Genomic DNA, 23,216 nt, shown 5'->3' with positions numbered 1-23,216 from the left:
TTTATTTGGAACCCTGAAAGAACTGTCAATAACTCATGCTCATTCTACTTCATACTTCTATTTTGGTATTTAGATCTCAAGAGACTCCTATAGATGGGCAGCCTCCTGCGTTACCACCCAAACAATTTAAAAAGAACAGTTGGAACCAAATTCATCATTCACACTCACAGCAAGAACTGGATAACCATATTAATGAAACATTTGATGTTCCTGCATCCCCTGAAAAATCCACAGTAAGTTTTTGGATCCAGTTTAACCATTCTGCTTTTTAATCAGAATGATAGTCCTACTTTTCATGAGCTTGGTTCTGATGTGTTTCAGAGAGTTGTTGCGTTTGTGCATTACGTTGCAGCATTTCCATTATGCATACTGTCTCTTTGCTAGCTCCCACTGTTTTTTCCACCTGCTGGAGTAGTCCTTTGTCAGTTGTCATCAAAGGACTACATCAGGATGGATGTGCAAACATACTGAACATTAGCTTTTCAGCACATGCAGAAATTTCTAACTAACCTCTTCTCAAAGAAGTCATTTACTGTCAATTTTAAAGAAGACATTGCAGACATTACCACTGGTGTTTAATCAAGCTTTTATCAAAAAGCTGAAACTAGAAGTGCCTGCCAGCTTCTAGAGCAGTTTTGTCAGGAGAGGCTTCTTGAATCTGTGGTTGCATTTCTCATCAGAATTTCCAAGAAAGAGACTCTACCAAGAGACCTGTGACAACAATGAAAAAATTTGAGCAAAAGTTCTTTTTCCACACTTAAGCATGTGCTAGATGAGTAAGCTAGTCAGTTGATTATTGTCTGACTGAGGTGAGATCTCACTGATGGTTCTTGTGATTTTTGTCCTTCCAGAAGTTTTCAAATGGTTCTTGGTTTTATACTGATGTGGGACGAGAAAAGTTTTGCAGGATGGGAAAACTGTTTAACATCCAGATGTAGCAAATACTGTATAAACAGTTTTGCCAATCTCAGACATTGAAAATTATGAGTCAGCTCCCAAAATTGATCTTTTAGAAATGCCTTTGGTTTATTTTTATTTGCATTCTGAACTCTATGGCTAGGGTGTTCTCTCAGGCCTCGTTACAAAGTTAAGATTCCTATAAAACCCATATTTAATTTCATAGCTGGGGTTTTAATAAAACACGCAAAAGTGAAGCTTGTAAATTTATGAGCATTTTGGGAATGTTGTAAAAAATTTTGCTTTAATTAAATAATGAAACAATTTTTAACAGCTTTGTCTTCTATCAGTGCTTACCTGAGTCATATTAAAGTGCTGCTCTGTTTTGAAAGATAACACTACTTCATTCATCGAGTTTTTCTGCTCTGTATTCAGTTATCTTTACCAAATTGACAAAAATAACTTTCAGTTGTTTTTTTAACTCCTTTTAGTTCTGCAAAACCAACACAGCTGCGTGAGAATGAGATTCTTTTTTCTCTGTGCATTATCAACGTGATTGTTTGCTGTGGTCCGATGAGCTGCATTTATGCAGCCTCGCTTAAAACAGTACTCTGTTGTAATTGAAGATCTAATTTGGTCTGCTCATGGCTTTTTATTTTGAGTATTAGAGAAGGAGGAACACAGCATGAGACTGAAATTTTGTGATATTGTAAATTTTTAGGATTTGGAATGTGGTTTTTTTCGAAGTTGCTTTTCTGACCAGAATGCACTTCAGGTTCCTGCACCACTAAAGTTTCTTCTGCTGCTCCATCTCAAAGATTTTAAGGAAAACCCCTCACCATTTTGACTTCATTTAGCTATTGAATTTCCTTCATCTGTTGTATGTGATGATTGATTTATCACATTGATATTACTGATCATTTATCAGTGATCTGGATGAGGGGATCGAGCGCACCCTCAGTAAGTTTGCAGACGACACCAGGTTGGGCGGGAGTGTTGATCTGCTCGAGGGTAGGAAGGCTCTGCAGAGGGACCTGGACAGGCTGGATCGATGGGCCGAGGCCAACTGTATGAGATTCAACAAGGCCAAGTGCCGGGTCCTGCACTTTGGCCACAACAACCCCATGCAGCGCTACAGGCTTGGGGAAGAGTGGCTGGAAAGCTGCCTGGCGGAAAAGGACCTGGGGGTGCTGGTCGACAGCCAGCTGAACATGAGCCGGCAGTGTGCCCAGGCGGCCAAGAAGGCCAATGGCATCCTGGCCTGTATCAGCAATAGTGTGGCCAGCAGGAGTAGGGAAGTGATCGTGCCCCTGTACTCGGCACTGGTGAGGCCACACCTCGAATACTGTGTTCAGTTTTGGGTCCCTCACTACAAGAAGGGTATTGAGGTACTGGAGCGTGTCCAGAGAAGGGCAACGAGGCTGGTGAGGGGTCTGGAGCACAAGTCTTATGAGGAGCGGCTGAGGGAGCTGGGGTTGTTTAGCCTGGAGAAAAGGAGGCTGAGGGGAGACCTCATCGCTCTCTACAACTACCTGAAAGGAGGCTGTAGTGAGGTGGGTGTTGGTCTCTTCTCCCAAGTAACTGGTGAAAGGACGAGAGGAAATGGCCTCAAGTTGTGCCAGGGGAGGTTTAGATTGGACATGAGGAAAAATTTCTTTACTGAAAGAGTGGTTAAGCATTGGAACAGGCTGCCCAGGGGAGTGGTTGCGTCACCATCCCTGGAGGGATTTAAAAGACGTGTAGATGAGGCGCTTAGGGACATGGTTTAGTGGGCATGGTGTTGTTGGGTTGACGGTTGGACTCAATGATCTTAGAGGTCTCTTCCAACCTTAACGATTCTATGATTCTATGTATGGAGAATCTATTTAGAAAGGTAGTAGGACAGATAGGGAAATGACAACTTTTGACTCCATCTGCAATCCCTAAGTAAGCAGTCTGAGAATGTCCAGAAGTTTTTCAAAACAGGTATGGCCAGGAGTCCCTTCAGTCAAACAGGTTAATGATGATATACAGTGCTCTCTTCAGGTTTTTCATTATAAACTGCTGGTCAAAATAGCCTATTAAAGCAGGAAATTATTATTCCCTTTTTGTCTGGGGAATGCAGTGACACAAATGTTGCCAAATGCTGTAGATGAGCACTTGGTTATTGTTCATTCTGCCCAGGAACCTGAGTCTGGTCTCCCATGCCAGTGAACATAGGCTAAAATGATTTGCATATGATCAGGCTTCCTAAGCACCCTTCTCATTAGCATATCTTATGCTGTTACTTTCCTTTCCTTCCCCAAATTTTTCATCTTTTCATTGCTATGAATGTGTTTGAGGGTGTGTGTGTGTGTGTGTGTTTTGTTTTAACCAGGAGCTGAAAACATCTGGAATTGAGTTAACTTTCTGAGCCAAGTTGAGCAGACTTCTTTTACCTATTGAACCTGCAGGTTTTGAACTTTCTTATGTACAGAAATGTTTGCTTTAATAAGTCTTTTTGTTTTCTTCCTTTGTGAATATGAGTCATGCTTTGGCTGTAATTGGTAACATTGAAAACTTCCTTGAAACAAACTTCTTCAATAATACTTTGCATCCTCACCATAGAAACTATAGAAATACGAGCTAATGTTCAGTCTGTGAAATAAATATTGATGGGAACAAACTAAAAATCACTTCAATGGCACTAAATGGATTTTTCCAGATTAAAACAGTATCTAGTATTCCCCAGTTTATTGGTACTTCCTTTAACAGCGTTGCTGTGATCAGAATGAAATCAGAGAGAAAGCACCTCATACTCCACTACATTGGAAATGGAGTAGCAGCTATGCAACCAAGATTTTGTTGCCAAACTTGTCCTTGCTTACTACCATCATATTGTTGTTAATAGAAACAGAAGTCTACCTTCAATTACCTTATTTTTCATCATATTACATTCTTCCTGCACGCTTTTCACTGCGGTCTTAATTAAAATGAATTTAAGGAGTTTCCATTTAGTAAACTGTGTTTTCTTAAGACCACTTGAAGCCAATTAGTCTTTTCTAATGCTGTTTCTTACTTTGAGCTTGCTTTGACAGAACACACTTTTAACTTAGTTATGTCCAGGACTTTTAAATGTGTAACTTTTCCCTTCTATGCAGAACTCAAGATAAGACGTTTGCACTGTTACTTGATGTTTTCTCGAGTGTCCAGGAGCAATTACTTGATGAGGAAACTGCAAAATTATTACATACAATATCCTCAAAATCTAACTATGAACAAAATATTTATTAATATAATATAATTTTTGTTTACTAGCCCAATGGTGGTGTCCCCCATGACAATCTTGTTATGATCAGAATGAAACCAGATGAAAATGGAAGGTTTGGCTTCAATGTAAAGGTAACAGTACATATATTCCCTTCAGGTCTATTAAGATTATTTTCTGATATTTATGATTTATTACTAATTTAATTTCTTTTTAAAGGGGGGATATGATCAGAAGATGCCGGTAATAGTGTCCAGAGTAGCTCCAGGAACACCTGTAAGTTACCAAAAAAACAAACCTGGTAGCAATATCTGTGTATCTTGAAGTATGTATTCAAAACTGTAAATTATTTCATAGCTGCCTATGAAAATTAGTTTGTGCTATACCATTATACTAACAAAGCAAATTATTTGCAGTAAGAATTTGATGGGGCTACATAACATTTTTAAAAGTTCTTCAATTTTTTCTTACTGAAACAAAATTTAATTCCTGAAAATTACAGGGAGTTACAGCTGTTCAGTATGCACTGTTTCTTGAGCTATGTCATCCTAAAAATACCTTTATTTTACTACTTTTTTAAAATACAGGCATTCATATAATTTCACATAAATTATATATTGAAAGTGTGTTTTAATATGTTAAAAATAACTAAAATAGCAAATCTCTCTTATTTTAGTCACAGATGTAGCTGAATAAAGCCAAGATTTAGATTAAAATCAGACATCATGAATCATTCATCAGGTCTGATTGTCTGTTCTTACTGGTGTTTAGTGACTATCAATAGTGTCTTCAAAGTAGGCACAATATTTTGTCAGTTGATTGCCAAAAATACTGACCTGGTATTCAGCTGACTGGAGTCAGCTCTGTTTTAGAGTGAACTGTTTATTTGCTAACATTTAAGAAGTACAGCTTTCTTCTTTTTTTTTTTTTTAAACTATTTGAAACTATTAAAATGTTTGCCAAGAGCATTGTTCTTGTCCCTGTTAATTACTATCTCTGAAATATTTAATAACGTAACATAAATAATTTTGGCTGAATGCTTTAAATGTCCCCTGTCTAAGGAGAAGATATTTGGTGATGGCATGTGCTCTTTCTTTTCTGCAATGATGTTTAGACCATGATTATAATAATGATTTTCTTATTACCTGATTCCTCTCTTTGGGATTACTGGCATTTGTGCATTGTCTTCGGTCCTTGTCTTACTCTTGCCATTACAGTTGTGATATTTCACACCTGAAGCGTTTAAGCCTGTGAAATTGATTTGAACAAGGCTTTGCCATGTTACTCCCTTCCCTTCAAAGATAAAAACATCCTGCTTTTTAATTGCCTATACAAAATGCGATTCAGAGGAGCTTTCTACTTCAACCAGAGGAGTGGAGTAACGGCTGCTGAAAGACATGTTACAATGACAGTCACCTCCCAGTTGCAAATTGATTTGTTCATGTGAATGGCACTGTCTTGTGTATTGTGTAACACTTAAATTTATCATTTGAATACAGTGTGGCAACTATAGCAACTAGGCTGTTAGGATTCAAGTCCCCAAGTATAGTTACTTTAAGTTGCTATTTTAAGGTGAGAAACTGGCAATGGCTTGTTTTACAGATTTATTTTTTTTCCCCCCTCACCTTGCAGGCTGATCTCTGTGTCCCTCGTTTGAATGAAGGGGACCAGGTTGTACTGATTAACGGCAGGGATATAGCAGAACATACCCATGATCAAGTTGTTATGTTTATTAAAGCTAGCTGTGAGAGACACTCAGGGGAACTTGTGCTCCTAGTTCGACCCAATGGTGAGTGATTTGTATGTAATAATAAAAAAATCCATACCTTGCTTTCATTTTCTAATCATTTTGTGTCGTGAGATGGAATGCTTAACATCTTTGTAAGAAAGAACTCCCTTCCTTGAAAAGGAATTGCAACAACACAATGTATTGTACAAACCTTGATCGATCCCATACTCTAAGGAGCTGTGCATAACTAAGTGTTGAAAATTAATAGGAAAGTCAGAGATCAAATATTTCTAACAGAGAGCTAATTTAAATTTTGCTCTCACTCTCATTGATAAAATGTCCAGAAAGCTATATGGATGTTGAATGCAGTTTCTGAGGTTGCTGTTATTCCCTTAAGGAAAATAAAAACCAAACACAAACAAACAAAAAACCCCTCACCAAACACCCAGTGTTTGGATGACTTTGGAGGTCGATATATGCAAAATCCTTCCATATGTTTTTAAAACAATCTAGAATGACTGGTAGAGTTTCTACTTGAGAAGGCTTAACAGAAGAAAGTGCTAAAAATGCAGTCTGAATAACAGCTTGTGCAGTATATTCGTGAAATACACTGTTGGAGCACTGCCAGCAGATGGTCACTGGATTTAATTTTGCTGCACATCCCAATTATAATACAGTTGCAGAGGAAAAAGCAAAATGAAAAATAATGATGTTTAATTGGAATAATTGAAATTACTTTAGGAGAGTACCTCAGCCACCTCATAAACCATTTTTCCGTTACTCACCTGTTTACACTGCCCACTTATTTGTGCTCTCATTCTGTGTGTAAGTTCTCTTGCAGTTTTTGTGTGCTTACTTTCTTTTTCAGATAAAATCGTTAGCTTTGTTTAGAAATTTACTAAAAGAGTTTCCCCTTGTGTGTTGATTAGCTTTGTATTCTGGATAAAAACATTTGAGTTGTAGGAGTCGCCAGTTTCTTCCTTCATGGTCATGGGATATCATTTAAAAACAGGCTTTCGAACAGCATACGTCTGTTATGTGTAGTAGAAGATGCATATTATTTTTCAGTTTATTTATAGGCAGGGCATGCTTACAGCATTGATAGCATTATAATGACATATATTAATGCCATTTTCTCAAGTGGTCTGCACATCTTGCCCTAATTACTTGAAGCCTAAAATCAGTTCAAAGTGAATTAAAAGTAAAAATGTAAATGCAACCATAATGGCTTCAGAGGCATGATGTGAGAATCTGAGATTAGGGAGTTACATCAGACAAGGTAGGGTATAACGTGAGTTTTGATCAAAATTTTAGCAGTCAGTGATGTGCTTTCACTTAAAATTACTATTAAACCAAAGAAAATAGTTTTGTCATGGATTATAATGATCAGTAAAGGCTACTTGGCCTTGCTGATGGGGACTAAAATCAGTGTGTTAATAAATGTGGATTTTTCTACAGGAGAAACACTTGTATTTTTTGCTGTTTTGAATAAATTACTTAGAATTAACTTTACTTGCCAAACAGCATGTTCAGTCAGAGTGTTCATACCTTTATTTGTTATAGCTGTCTATGATGTTGTGGAAGAGAAGCTGGAGAGTGAGCCTGACTTCCAGTACATCCCTGAGAAATCTCCACTTGATAGTGTCCATCAAGATGATAATGCTCTGAGGGAATCCATGATACAGCTAGCAGAGGGGCTTATCACTGGAGCTGTCTTGGCTCAGTTTGATGTGAGTACAGTGTCGTCTGTAGCTGTGTGCAAGTTCCAAGTCTTTTGGGAGAGTAATTATTTTAAGCAGAGCAGATTTCAGTTAAATTTCAGTAGAGTCAGCATCTTTTGGCAAAACTATTGTCTTACATTCTCAAAAGAAAAATAACAAAAAAAATCCAATCCTGTATTGTATGTGCAAACTTATGGCATAGAATAATCCCAATACTAGTTTTTATTGTTGTTTGTTATGAATAGCTTTATTGATTACTTACAGCTTTTTGTGGTTATCAGGGACCTGTGCTAATAAAATACTTTCACAGACATGAAGATTGAAAAATGTATACCAAAATATGTGTTCTGTACTCAGACCTTCATTCTATATCTAAGTTACTGTTGAAACTGAATGACAGATGAGCTGTTGACATTTTATGGACAATCTCAATGAGGGAAGGTAAAATTACCAATGGAAAATACAGCCCTAATCTTAAGGGTTAATGTAACAATGTCTTTTATAAATAGTTGATTTTTTAATGACATATTTCAAAAGAACAGTGCACTTCCTGTGGGGTCCTAGGCTGCTGATAGCTGTAGTCTTTCTTTACCACTAACTTGTGCCCTGATGATATTCCATCTTTAATGCATGAGATCAAAAGACTTAAAGCAGGAAGCGCGGTAGGTTTGTAAAACACAGCAGTGTGAATTCTGTGAATTACTGACCAAATGGAGACTTAGCATTATGTATTACAACATATATTTATAAAATACATTTATGTACTATTCTTTAAGATCTTTGGTAAAATTTACTTTTATATATAGAAAGAAGAGGTTTTCTCAAGTGATATAAAATCCCTCCTTAACCATACATTTTCAGTCTCCCAAACAGGTTTAATGTTTAAAAGTTTTTAAAGTGCTTTTGGTTGAACCTGGATCATTTCATTGATATTGTTTGCAGCACAAGGGTTGTGGCAGTGTGTGGCTAAGGCATAAGAGGGCAGGAACCTCTCAAAGGAGATTTTGTGCAGGAAAAGCACGAGGTAGCCCAGGATGCGCTCTACAGTCACTGAAATACAGAAGGACTTCTGGTTTTTTAAAAAAAAAAAAGTGAAACAACTGCAATGTAGGTAGATGCCTATACACAACACAATCTGCTTGCCCCAAATCACCGTGTGGAATGTCAGCATCAGTCAATTCCCGTACCAGTATACAATATTGACTTTTCTCTGGATCAATGTTCTTATGGAAGCTTGAAATTTAACGTTCTGTTTGTCTTTAAACAAATTGTGACGACATCTTGGTTATTTTCAGTGATCCCACAGCATAACTAAATTCATAGTGCTTTTTTTTGAGAAGTATTTTCATGTATGTTGAAGCTACTGTTGCTCAGTAGTTTATGTTCTAAAAAGTACCTCTAAACAAATAATATACTAATGGGTCTTTTGCATCTATTATGGTCTCACCATCGGTTTTCTCTTTTAGCAATTGTATAGGAAAAAGCCTGGAATGACAATGTCTTGTGCCAGATTACCTCAAAACATTTCCAAAAATAGATACAGAGACATTTCGCCTTGTAAGTATGTGTGTTTGTATATGTGTTCTAAAAGTACTTTACTGTGGTTAGTAAATAAGTAACATCTTTCTAAAATTTTTTTCAGATGATGCTACACGGGTTATTTTAAAAAGTAATGAAGATTACATCAATGCAAATTATATAAATGTGAGTAGTATTTTTCAAAAGAGCTTCTGACACTAAGTAGTTTTGTGGTTTTTCAATGGAGAAGTTGGTTAAAAAAAAATTTTCATAAATCTAGTTCAGCCTAGAGTGGCTGATAAACCTGTAGACAGATGGTTTGAAATTTACTGTAAATATTTGCTAATGCTTTGTGGCAGGTGTTTTTATAAATGAAACCAAGAAAAAGAAAAAATGCTAAGAGAAGCTAGCCCTCTATCAGAGGAATTCATTCTTCTTTTCTGATTACTAATGTGGCAGTAGTGTTCAACATCAGTAAAGTTTAATCTGGCAGCACTTTCTTTTACATCTCTTTGTTTTTTGGTTTGGGTTTTTTTCATTGTCAGTAACAACAAAATTATGGCTACCTACTTTTCCTTTCAGGAGCAAAAAACGAGATTAAATTAAATTCCAAGATCAGTATTATAAAAGCTAGTGTCAGAAACCCACAGAGCACGAAATGTTTGCACCTGAATTATTTGCCAGCTGGTCTGTCATTTCTTTTTTCGACCATTAATCTTGATTGTGGCAACTACATAACTGTCGGTTAATATGTGAAGTGTACTTGGGTCTTTGTAATAATTTTATGTGTGAAACACTTTGAAGAATTTTTATCTGTGCCAATCCATATTTACTAACTTATAATAAATAGAATTAATATAGTTGATGCTTTTTTAATGTATTAGTTACTAAATACTAAATATCTGATGCCTGACTTATATTTGCTGTAAGAATTAAAATAATGACTTTGTCTTCTCTTAGATGGAAATCCCTTCTTCCACAATAATAAACCAGTACATTGCTTGTCAAGGTCCATTACCGAACACTTGTCCTGATTTTTGGCAGATGACTTGGGAACAAGGCTCATCTATGGTTGTAATGTTAACGACTCAAGTTGAACGGGGCAGAGTAAGTAAAAGATTTCCTTAAATACTACTTGCATAACCTAAAAATCTGTTGGTGATTAGCCTTTAAAAGATTAGAGGAATATACTGTTATGACATAATATGACAAGGGGTAATGGTTTTAAACTAAAAGAAGGTAGATTCAGACTAGATATAAAGAAGAAATTTTTTACGCTGAGGGTGGTGAAGCACTGGCCCAGGTTTCCCAGAGAGGTGGTGGATGCCCCACCCCTGGAAACATTTAAGGTCAGGTTGGACGGGGCTCTGAGCAACCTGATCTAGTTGAAGATGTCCCTGCCCATGGCAGGGGGGTTGGACTAGATGACCTTTAGAGGTCCCTTCCAACCCAAAGTATTCTATGAGTCTATGACTTTTTTTTCATAAGGGCAGTGCATTCCTAGTTCCGTTGCAATGATGACTCTTACATTTTAAACGTCCTTATATTGTTAACGTAGCTAATATTTAAACTTTGTTCCGTTCTGAAATACATTGAAGTCTTCACCTATTTCTCACAATATTTTCAGGCTTCTTTGTTTGATTCTTTATTGTAAAGTAAAAAGCAAGTAGAATTTACCTTCGTAGGATTTTTTTTTTCTCTCTAAACTTCAAATGAAGGAACTCCAAGTTGTTTCATCAGTTTTTTTAGATTAGTTGCTTGATATGTAGAGAGATTAATTTTTTAAGGCAGCCTAACACAGCTTTGTAGTGTTAAGATCCCATGCCTGGGTGGCTGTCTTTAAGAGAATCCTTGATAAGCTTGAAATCTAAAATTTTTCATACAATGTTCTTCTGTGGCTATAAACATTTGTTTAATCATATGAAAGAATCATTGTCCTTTAAGTCATTTGCATACAAAAATGTGTAAAAAAAATTTAGTTATAAATTACTTTTTTTGCTTTTGTTTCTTTGTTTTTTAAGCTACAGTTTCTCCTTAATAGCTTTGTTTATTATGCATCTTTGTCCTTTGGAGACAGGCAAAACAATCAAATCTGGTCATACACACAGTGTAATCGCAGAGTTACTGGGTTTATGGTCTGGACCATTCACAGTAGCCCTGTGGTTGAGTGTGTGACAGAAATGACAGTCTGGAATAATAGTTTAGTGGAATTTCTCCACATTCAGGATTTCTTTTGAAGATGGATTTATAGTAGGTTGTGGGTGTTCTGATCAACTCATACTGTAGTTCAGCTGTGTGTCTATATTCTAACTTTTTAATAACTATATATTTGCTGGGAGGTCAGGCCTCTAAATATAATTAAAATAATTGAAGGGGAGTTGCAGCGTTTTTAAAGCGTTTTTCGGTGACTCAATGTTAGCATGATGCTGCCTGCTCCCAAATGAACATGATTAGAGGGAATTTCAGTACAAGTGCCCTTTTAATTTGAGGTTTTTTTGCAGATCTGCTAAGAACAGACTTGCAAGAGCAGTTCTCTGAGGTTCCCCCACCCCTTCAATAATGATATTTGTGGAGTTCTTTGGAGAGCTGCTTAATAATGAAATAAAAGGACTTATCTGTCTTATACCCGTAGGCAGACTCCCTGCTCTAAAGCTGATCATGAGGCTACTGACATCACTATCCCACTGCATGCCGGGATGTCTCAGTGGAGCAGGAAGTCTGCAAATCTGGCTGCTCTTAAAGAATTGCCAGGTGGGTTGGAAAAACAAAAGTACACTTGAGCTGAAATGACCTCTGTAATTAGGTGTTCAAGCGATATATCTGAAAATCTTAGTGTTTGAAGTTTTCATTCACATTTGATTACTTGATCAAGAGTCTTTGAAGTCCACCATCTGCATCCCCCTAACTTCTGCATTAGCTTAGCAACTCTTTTGTTGCTTATCGCTTTTTTTTCCATTTGTTCTTTTCCCATATGAATGTGCTTTGAGAAGATTAGATTAGGATTTTGGAGGTCAGAAATGTTTATAAAGCAGCATCTTTGTCATTCAAGTGTTAAGATGGAATATTTATCGATATACTTTTTTAAAAAATTGTAATGAAAGTTAAAGGCATCCATCTTCAGTTAAACTATCCTCAAGAGCTGGTGCATGTGTCCTCTTGAAAAGAGAACCAGGAAATCTCTGCGATACCTTATTTTATAAACAATAATTGGGTAACACAGTCTATTTGGTAAGTAAATCAATAGTGATTACAAAATGATCAAAATAGTCTTTAATGAACAAAGGTATAAGAAACTAGAGAGAATGAAAATAATACTTTGTGAATTTAAACACAGGCATCTTTAAAAATGTGTTGACCCTAGGTTAAATGCCATCAGTACTGGCCAGAGCCATCAGGAAGCTCGTCATATGGGAATTTCCAGATTACCTGCCATTCAGAAGAAGGAAATCCTGCTTATGTCTTTCGAGAAATGACATTGACTAATCTGGAGGTAAAGTCATAATATATATATTTTAAGTACTAATCTGTGGAATCCTCACAGACTAGCTAAAACTTACTTCATGAGACTTTCTTCTCAACTTGGTGGCATATCCACATAAATAGAACTGTTTATTTCTAGAAGCCTTTAGAAAACTACTCATATTGCCATGTACTTACCTAGTATAAATTCTGGTCTTAGAATGATAACAAGCCTTTCACTAGCAAAATATCACAAAGATTCAGTTTCCATAATCATATTAATCGGTTTTAAATCACAGAAAAGATGTGTTATTTGTTTTAAAAGTCTTTACTGGTGTCTTTCATGCCCTGGCCAAAGAAAAAGAGTAATTAAAAAAGTTGAGAAACTTGTTATTCCCTTGATGTTTTCAAAAGATGCGACACTAGAGGTATTTCGTTATTGCAACTGAAAATCTGTCATTGTAGAGGCAAACAGTTCTTAATAATTCCATCTTGGGAGTATATGTGCAAGTAGATGGAAGATAAATCCTGCTGAGAGAAAGATGAATTGGGATTGGCGACTACGTGTAAACAAGGACCTTTTTGAATATGCATTGCATGATTTTCAGGGCACGTGTAGTTTTCAGAGCCTCCCCAGCTGGCATTTCAATCTCAGAAGTGTTTGGAAATTAGTATCTGGAATTTAGTTCATGTACTCATTTCTCACTGCTTGGGTTACCAGATGAGATGCCAGTTTTATAGAGCTGCCTTTTAGTCAGTTTGCAGTTAAAATTCCTTCCCTGTGTCCTGTTCAGACAATTGCTCATTTGTTATCAGCAGTGGAACCTCAGTAAACGATTCCATGCCTAAAGGTTATTTAAAGTGTGGTAACTCCTGTTCTTTGAAATGCTGCTTTTACACTGATTGTACGGCCTGTCCCCTCCACTAACCAGAGGCAGATTATGTTTGTGATATTAGAGCAAGGAGCAGGAAAGAGTAGAAAACAAAGTCATTCTGCATGTTATGTATAGTATGCTGGATAAAATTCAGAGGTGCAGATAAAGCCAAAACAATGCTGCTGTTCACACGGGGTCTGAAGGAAAGCTATTACATCTGAAAGTCCTGCCCCTCCCCTCCCTACCCTGGTTCTGTCATTTGATCTAGTAAGATAGTACCTCTTTCTGTTAAATTTGTTTTGCTAAAAATTTGACCACCTTCTTGTACATCTGGTGTTCAGATAGATCATTGGTATCCTTGGAACTGCTTTGCTATTACATGGTGTGTAATTTTTTTAACCTGTTGAAGATGTAAACATTTGTGGATTGCCTTTTTTGTTTTTAAGAAAAAAAAATTAATTATAAAATCCAGGATGAGCAATGATTAACACTAATAAAGTGCTGCTAGTTGCCTGAAGCCACTTTTATTGTGGGTACAAGTTGCTGTAAATGTACCATTGATTTTTTTTTTATTATTATTATTTTTGGTGTTTTTCTTTCTAATGGGACCTGAATTACCTTTGAATAAACTTCGTGTTTCTGATTAGAAAGAGGAAAGCCGCCAACTAACCCAAATCCAGTATATAGCATGGCCTGATCACGGGGTTCCTGATGATTCCAGCGATTTCCTAGATTTTGTGTGTCTTGTGCGAAAGAAGAGGGCTGGCAGAGAAGAACCTGTTGTTGTTCATTGCAGGTATCCATTTTTTCCCAACTTTATTAAATCATCAGACTGAACTTATTTATCATCAAATAGCTTTTCTGTGCTGTGTGGTTGAAATAAGCATTTAATTGTATCTGCTTTGGGGGATGACAGGCGAACTCAACATTTAAACAACTACTTAAAATTATAATCACATTTCAATAGGCAAAATTTTGAATATCTACATGCAAAATTTTGAATATCTACATGCACATCTTCAGGGATGTAATTGGTTTTGGTTTGTTTTGTTTACAGTGTAAATGCTTGTGCTAACAGTTTATATAATAATTCAGGGAAATGGCAAAAGATACTTAGGAACCTTTTCCCCATGGTGACAATTCTAGAAAATTCCAGAATAGCTGTATAAATAATCTGTAGCAGAAAACGTGGGTGGTATATGCAATGATCAAATAAAAGACACTTTCTCTCAAGTCTGCAGTCTTAGGCTACATGATATTTTGATACGTACATTAAGATAACACATTTTCCTCAACAATTTACTTTTGTCATGAATTAAAATAACTCTGTTACTCAGATTTTTAGGTACACATGAAATGTGGGTTTTTTGGGGTTTTTGTGCAATAGTTTTTAATAGCATTCTACATTCCTATAGTAAATTTCAAAGTCTTAATCCTTTAAAATACCTAACTAGTAAACTATAATAATGCATAATGCCAAATGTCTTCAAATGAACATGTGCTATGCCAATTCTTGGTGAGCAGTTCTGTGAATAAAATTTGACCTCTAAATTCCCAAATGCTCCCCAGTCAGTCAGTGTTCCTGAGTCAGGTGTGCGTTGTTCCTGGTCAGAGAAAAGCTGAGAAGTTTACGGGATAAAATAAATTTAAAGACTATCTAATCTACAAGTAAACTAGACATTTATTGAAGAAGATGAAAGAAAAATGTTTTCTCTTTCTAACACTTTGTGTATCAGAAACTGTATTTAATTGGCTTTGCCATATCTTCTTCTTTATGCTGGTCAGGGTGAATCTTATTAACTAGAGAAACCAGTACCAGAATGCCACTGTCTTAAATTATATTGTTCCTCAACATAATTGACGTACTTTGGTTTATATGGTTGTGAACAAATAGTGAAAATATCAGTCAAATACAACTTCTAGAATATAAAGTGTGCAAGTCTGCAGAGACACTGGAACAAAAACTTTGGAGAGTATGAACAGTTTCATTCATCTCAATGAGGCATCAGTTCAGCTCCACACTGATAATTTCAGTACCAACATTTATAACAGTTTTATGTTTCACAGAAGAAAAGAGAGGGAATATCACAGTTCGGCATAATTTACTTGATTGGCCTAACTTGGTGGCTGTTGGGAAGTATAACCAAATTCCACTAATGAGTCAAGCTGAAGGAGCCCGGGAGTTCCTCCATATGGTGCATGCACACTATTTTTAACATCTGTTCAGTATAATAGGACAAGGTATTAGTGCAACAAAATGGTGAAACTTGTTTTCAGGACTAAGCCACCGTCTTTAGCGTGGGGAATCCAAGTAGCTAGTAGAGCAGACTTTTCTTTTGTGCAATAGTAGTTTAAAAACAAAACAAAAAAAAAACAGAGATTCTAAAGCAACAAAAACCTTAAGAAATTGGAAAGGTTTTTGTTATGTTCAACTACTTAAAACACTAGTTTCCAAGCTTGTGTTCATGTGTTTGTTTTTATTTTTACAAGGCTCCTAATGGTTTAGTTGAACAGTTTCTAATTCTTGTTCTAGATGAGAGAGTAAGGCACCCGTCCTGTCCATGCCCTTCATGATTTTCATGTCCTGTCTCAGTGTTCCCCTCCATCAGTCCATTATTTCTTTTTCCAGGCTGAAGAGTCCTAGCCTACCTGATATTTATTATATGGAAACTATCACACTTTCCATCATTGTTGTTGCCCTTCTCTGAATCTTTTGAAGTTGTAAAATGAGTCATTAGGTTCTTTGACAGGTACTGTTCCTGTTTCGATTTGATAAAGCATTCTGCGTACAAATTCTGTATGTATAAATTCTAGAAATATAAAATGCTACTGAATAATTTTATATAACCAGCACATTTACATCTTGCCATAAAATTCTCATGATATCACTGAAATATATAGTAGCTTTAATGCCACCTTCTGGGCAAAGATTTAAAGTAGTAGTTTGGCCAGACTTAATTTGAAGTTATGCTTCAAAATCAGAACAATTAAGTTCCAAATTTGGCATGTTTATATTAACTAATTTAGAAACAAACACTTTCGTTTATTGACTGAAATACTAGTTGTATGAGTTGAGATAATGCTGGTGTTTGAAAATACGGATTTGGTCCTGTATTCAAATATGGAGAAACATTGGTTTTCTATTTCAAAAGTGCAACATAATTTTCTTGAATATGAAAAATTTGAATTTGAAACCGATTATCAAGTTCAAAGTTAAATATTCAGTCTTTGAGGATTGCTACTTGTGGAAAAGTGTATGTGTATGTAAAACAATGCAGATAAATCTTTAGATTTGTTTTATTTTTAAGCTAAAGATTATTCATGTAAGCTCTCTTAACAATTTTGCCATTCCGAGATGTATATGTTATGGTTCTTCCGTGTCTTAAAAGGGATTGCTATTACGTATTCCTTTTCAAACTACACAAGTTAGATCTCTCTTGTACTTTTTAACACTAAGAAAATTATCATTATTGTCATCCTCCAAAGGTTTCTAGTAATTGTTCTATTCCTTATTCTGAAATATGAAGGTATGGATCACTTAAAGAACATAAACATGGTTTTATCAAATCAGCCCAACATTCCAGTAACAGTCATTCCAGTAATGGTCAAACTGACACAAAGTACACAGTGTATGCTAGGTATCTCTGTGTTTTGTTATCATCCTAGGTATCAGTATGGTTTATAACATGGTCTGAATAAATATCTGTTTGTAAATTCTGCTCAAGTGAATGGCTGGGTTAAGACACTCCCTCTTCAAAGGACTGACAACTCTGCACTCACTGTTTTTTGCTCTGTTCAGGCAGGATGGAGGCTTCCAGTGACACAGATGCTATCTGTCTAACCCCTGCCCTAATAGTATGCGAATCATGAAGATCAGTCATGAGAATCCTTGAGAAGGAAGGTCTTTAAGTATGAACTATATTTCAGACACTTTGTTTCATTTTCCATTTTGGGGTTTTTGTTGTTCTTTTCAGTGCTGGGATTGGACGGACGGGAGTTCTTATCACTATGGAGACAGCTATGTGTCTCATTGAGTGCAATCAGCCTGTTTATCCATTAGATATTGTAAGAACCATGAGAGATCAAAGAGCCATGATGATCCAAACACCTGTGAGTATCATACTTGCTGTTCTGTGTTGCAGAAGAGTAATTTCCTATTATCTAGTCATATTATTAGATGGATTTTTAATATACTTGCTGTTGATCATATTGCAAAGAGGTCACCTTCACCCAGTGTAGCTGTAGCTTTGGCTCCAGGCAGGAATAAATTGCTAAGGCTATTGGAAAGGAGCAATTTTTTAAATTTCTACAAAGAAAACTTGAAAAAAGCAGCAGCTGTTTCAGGGATACCTGGCAATTAATGTGAAAAAGGGCCAATTTTCAGTAGTGTAAAAACTACTCAGTCGAGAAAGCAGGAGCCTGATTCCAGGTGTTAAGAATGGGAGCAGTGTGAAAGACAAACACAGAAAGGTCCAAGACATGCAAGAAAAACCTTCAGTGATGCAATGCAGTGATTTTATGTTGCCTTAGTTATAATGAAAACAAGCCTTAACTCTGCCCTGTAGTGACTCAATTAAAGGGAAATAATCAGATAAATAATATTTTTAAAAATCAGTGTAATTAAGTCTGATGCGAGATATATCAAAGTAATTTTAAGTGTATTTAGTCTAAAAAAAGTGAGTTTCTACCAGGATTCTTCTGGTGCTCTCTTCACATTTGATGTATCTTAAGATGCTAGAATTTTTCCTGGATCTATAATGTTTGGGGTTTTTTGAGATAATTGCGATGTTGCTTTAATGTATTATATTTCAGAATTGTAAAAGTTTTAGAACAGATTTAGAAACTCGTTATTTGTGTCAGTTAGGTGTTGCGTATCTCTGAGAGCAGTTTGTGTTTACATTTTTAGAAAATACCTAAAAAGGGTCAAAAGATTGGGTTGTGTTGTCTTTCAAAAAAAAAAAAAAAAAGCTTGCACTCTTGGTTGTTCCAAGCTTTGACCAGTTCCAGGTTTTTTATTTTTTTTAATCAGTAATCAGTTGTATAGTTTTACTCGTAGTATATAGTGTTTAAAAGAGAAAGTATTTTGAAGGAGAAAAGGCACTAGATCCAGTATCAAATCTCTCCCACAATTACCTGAAGGTAGTTACTTATTGTAACTACCTTATTAACTAACTTATTGTAGTAATTTTAATGTCCCTGCTGCTGTCCTCTGATCAAATTTGAATAAACCTTTTGTGTTCTTCAGAGAGTATTCAGACTGACAAAAAGTACATATGGGCCTCCATTTCTAGGTCATCTATCATTCGGTGCTGCTGTCTGATATTCATGTTCCACTAAAAAATAGTTGTATTATTCAGCTAGCACAGGAAGGGTGAGGAAGATGATACATGAAAAATAATGAAGGATGGCTCTTGCTGTTTGTGATGACTATACAGTATGAATAGCGTACCTCTCTAGCATACACAGAGAGGAAGAGAGTTTTATTAGTAAAGGTAGGAGGTGCAGTGGTAAGGGTTTTGACTATTTTTTTTTTTTCACAGCACGTGCTAAATATCTTCTGGTCTTCTCATTTTTCTTAGAGAAACCAGAATTTTCAAGCTTCAGTGAAATGCAGGTGTTTATTGCATCAGAGGGAGAAGGGATAATAAAAGACTTGGAGTGGTTTTTTTTAAGATTTCATAAACATATGATTCTATTATAATTTCTCCTTTGGCACTCTTCCTGATTTTGTATATCCTGAAAGATTCACTCGGTGTCCACAAGATGGCCCTATGCATGGGTGTCTGCTGTGTGTACTATGGGAGTTGAGTTCAGAGTTTCCTTGAGGGAGCACTGGAGGCAAAATAAGTGTTTTACACAAATACGTATGAATTTAACTATTTTAATATACATGCAGTAATACAGTAAATAATGATTCTACTACTAAATCTGTTACTGTGCCCATTTAAGATCTGGCATCACTAATTACTGCATACAGAGGGATATTCCACGACACTGAAAAGGCAGGCATGCTGGCTTTCTGACCAGCATAAACATCATTATGCAGTATTCAGTGTTAATTGTGGCGCTTTACAAAACAGTGCTTTTTATTTCATTTTATTTTCATTATATTCTAATTCGATTATTGTTGGGTTTTTTAACTATTATTTGTTTAAAATAAAATAATAATGGCCTCTGTGTGCTGGTGCTAGACTTGAATACATTGCAGAGTTAGACATTATATAATGTTAAGAAACTGGAGTTCTGGCTTTTTAAAACATGAAACAATTTTCTTCTTATCAAATTCTGAGAGGGAGGTGCCAATAACATGCCAGTATTAATTTAAATATGAAAAAGTGCTTTGAAACTATAGCTTTGAAATCCAAGTGTATGGAAACCTCAGGTCAGTGAAACTTCAGCAATGAAATGAAGAGCAGAAAATTACTAAATAGGTGATGTTGCAATAATAGTACTGGTTTTGTGGGTATGACTTTTGGTATATATTTCAAAGTGCCATTCATCCCATTCTTCTGTTGAGAAACAAGATGTTCTAATATAAAGTTCCGGTGGTTTTGTGTTTCCTAAACTGACTTTGAAGTACAGTTCTTGGCCTGTCAAGAGAATGGGATGGGGACATCTTAGAGGCCTTTTCTGCTTCCAAATGACATGGTTCAATTACATTTCTTTTCAACTTACTGAATCTACTCTCCTTTTCAGAGTCAATACAGATTTGTATGTGAAGCTATTTTGAAGGTGTATGAAGAAGGATTTATTAAACCTTTACAAGCATCACTGCATAAGTAAAGAGCAAAAAACCTAGGATATCAGTTGAGGAATCCTGTCCTCTGTAACGAACTGGCAGCATTCTTTGTGCCATAATACTGCTTGCAGGAAATGATAGTGAAGTACAGCAAAGAATTGACAAAGAACTTTGAAAAACTTCAGCACTGTTGCACTTTACGTTGAAACAAAATCAGTCTCTGAAACTCTTCTAACCTTCATCTGTTTGAAGACTTTATTTTCGTGCTTTGCTCCGAACAAACCATAAACTGAAAGAACTAATTGTGTTCAGGGTAATCTACGATATTTCATTGTAGTGCCATATTCTGCGCTTCTGGTTGAATTGCTACAAACAAGGCTTGGAATTATTTCACTCTGTTTTACACCCATGTCTCTTAAAATGAAAAACAAATGAAAAAATACACTAAGCCATGGTCTTTTTCCAGTGCTAGGTTTATTTACTATGTACAGACTCTCACTGTTTTGTTTTTTACAACATTAGCAATATTGCCGATACTAGATAGATACACACTGCCTACTGATGCAGCACACTTTGTCCTACACCCTTACTAGAGACCAGCTGGTTGTTAGAGGAAAGCTGGCGTCGGTGTTAACCCAGCAGTAGCTGCATAATGCCCTCTTACCAGCATCTTGTACAAAATAATAACGATAATAAAAATAAAAAAAAACAACAAAAAAACCAACAGCATTTCTTTGACACAGCTTGTGTGTCATACACTGGTGTATTCTGATTCGTGTGACTTAAGATTACGTGATGGGAACTAGTGCATGCATTATGTCTTAACCCCTTAAGTGCCTTGAAACTTACAGCGTACATCCAGTGAAAGGCACTCATGATTCTGTGGGGGTGGTATTGTCCTGTCATATTTATCTTAATGGGTTCAGATTTTAAAAACGGCCCTTGGTGCTTGGAATGCGTTACTGCAAGGGGTCATGGAAAAACCATTCCCTCTTTCCTTATACAAGTACCTGTGTGCTACTCTCGGTAGCAAAAGCACCTCTGCCAACTTAATGAATGAGCATTGTATGCTGCTGTGTTCTAATTATGTGAAAAATCTGACACATTCCTTCATTCCTTCCAACTAGTAACTTACTAGCAGCTTACTATGAAATGCTGGTAGGTCATTAGAAGCTGATACTTTGTTTTAGCCTTATATTGAGAATAGCTGTCTTACTCAATTAGAACATAACTCTTTAATAGCACTGATAATTAAGTTGAACTTACAATCAGATGTGATTTAATTCCATTATCTGCTAACCAATTACTTTTTAAGGCCTCATAGTTGATTTCAAGCCATGTTCGTACAGGTCTGCCTTTTTTTTTTTTTTTTTAATTGTTTGGGTGCGGGGAAGGGAGGAGAACACTATGAAGTTGTCCCAGAACTTTATTTTAATTCCATAATGACCCCAATCACCTTCTGTTATGCTTGTGCAAAATTGTTCCAGTTGGTATGCGTTGCTTCTTATTTAAGTAGGTAGATTTGTAAGAAATGTCTGTCTGATACAGTATCTGAGCTCATTCTAAAGATGCATAAATTCCCGGCTTTTTAATATTTTTTGAGTATAGGAGAAACCAAGTCAGAAGCAAGGTATCCAGTGTAATATACTGTAAGAAAAAAAAAAATCAGTCATTTCTTTGACTGCCCTGTGACAACATGACTTTGTGCCCTCTATTTAAAAGTTTTAATTTATTGTATTGGTTTCCTGAAAATGTTTATCCAGTAAATTTTGTTGTAAGCTATATAGAGCATAGAATTAAAATGGAAAGTTCTACGCTAAATAATTTTTAACTATTGAAGAATTATATTATATAAAATACTGTGTTCTATGGACATTGGAAAGAGATCAGCTATGAACTATTAAGTGAAAAGGGATTCAGGCAAAGTGAAATCCTGGCTTATGACTTAGTAATAATTGTGAACCACAATGCCAAATGGAAGATAGAGTTTTAAATATTTTTAGAAAACAAAATAATATTAGGTGGCCTGTGGCCCTGTTCCTTATATTTCTAGATTTGATGCTTAAATCGATATTATCCCTCAGTGACAAATGAATCTTACAAGAATCTCTGGATCCGATAAACTGAAAAAGAGTAATAAGGTAGCTTTAATCTCAGTTTTATTTTAAGCCATTTGCAACAAAAGAAAATTCTTCTTTAGGAAAGTATAAGCTTTAACTTCCATGTGACGAAATTATTAGCTGAGATGCTGGCTAGTTGGAAGGTTATTTTAAACTCAGCACTTAATGTCTAAAAATTAAAATAATTCATCCATTATATTGAAATAAATTTTCTTCATAGTCAAGTTATAAATGAAAATAGCATTTGCCCTTTTTTTCTGAGGGAAATCAGAAATGGAGTTTATAGCAACATTATATAGTGTTGGTATGTCACATATTTAAATATTCTTATGTAAAGTTGCCAAAGCAGTTTGAGTTCAAAAGACCCATTTATATCACAATTAAGTGTGGGATATTTATTGGTCGTCTGTCATTACTTTTTTGATTACAAACACAGGCAAGAATAACAGGTCTCTTCAAAATCTTCCACTGGGCTGACTCAAGCTGATTTGTAGTGTATTAACTAGTTGCACTGGGAAAAAAATTGGAACAAAGTAACTGTTCTTAGATAATTGGCCATCAGCGACTCGGTGGCTTTTTGGCTGCTCCAAAGCCAGGATAGTGGTAACCAAAAACTGATTGGGAAAGAGAATAGCATTAAAGCCTTTCTGCACCATAAATCATTCATTCAAATGTTTCTACCTGTTGTGGTATAAATGGCCTTTAAAATATTTTTATATGGCCAAAAAGAAGCAAAACTGCTAAATATTTTACTTTGGGTTATGAAGATCTGTATCATCCTTAAGAGTTTTTTAAGGAAGTTTTTGTATGTTTCATGCTGTACAAAACATGAATGTATCTTTCAGACATAATGACCTATAGACCTATACGTGATTGGTGTTATGACTGTTGGATTTTATGAATAATTATTTTCATACCATTTGATTAGGAAA

General features: G+C 35.8%; 1 protein-coding gene across 2 annotated transcripts in view; it reads left to right on the top strand.

Moving 5' to 3' along the window:
• The window catches only part of PTPN4 (protein tyrosine phosphatase, non-receptor type 4 (megakaryocyte)), a 74,285-nt gene extending 51,069 nt beyond the window's left edge, over window positions 1-23,216 (top strand). For both annotated transcript variants that reach the window (XM_009327150.1, XM_009327149.1), the window contains 12 exons: window positions 74-233; window positions 4,174-4,257; window positions 4,343-4,399; window positions 5,756-5,912; window positions 7,416-7,582; window positions 9,040-9,130; window positions 9,216-9,277; window positions 10,052-10,198; window positions 12,453-12,581; window positions 14,073-14,221; window positions 17,400-17,535; window positions 20,122-23,216. In XM_009327150.1, the coding sequence (XP_009325425.1) occupies window positions 74-233; window positions 4,174-4,257; window positions 4,343-4,399; window positions 5,756-5,912; window positions 7,416-7,582; window positions 9,040-9,130; window positions 9,216-9,277; window positions 10,052-10,198; window positions 12,453-12,581; window positions 14,073-14,221; window positions 17,400-17,535; window positions 20,122-20,208 (1,426 nt within the window). In that variant the 3' untranslated portion in view covers window positions 20,209-23,216. The remainder of the gene's footprint in view (window positions 1-73; window positions 234-4,173; window positions 4,258-4,342; window positions 4,400-5,755; window positions 5,913-7,415; window positions 7,583-9,039; window positions 9,131-9,215; window positions 9,278-10,051; window positions 10,199-12,452; window positions 12,582-14,072; window positions 14,222-17,399; window positions 17,536-20,121) is intronic.

Source organism: Pygoscelis adeliae, unplaced genomic scaffold (genome assembly GCF_000699105.1).
Source record: "Pygoscelis adeliae isolate BGI_AS28 unplaced genomic scaffold, ASM69910v1 Scaffold227, whole genome shotgun sequence".
Lineage (NCBI taxonomy): Eukaryota > Metazoa > Chordata > Aves > Sphenisciformes > Spheniscidae > Pygoscelis > Pygoscelis adeliae.
Note: the sequence above shows the minus strand (reverse complement) of the source record. Positions and strands in the feature narration are given on the sequence as shown.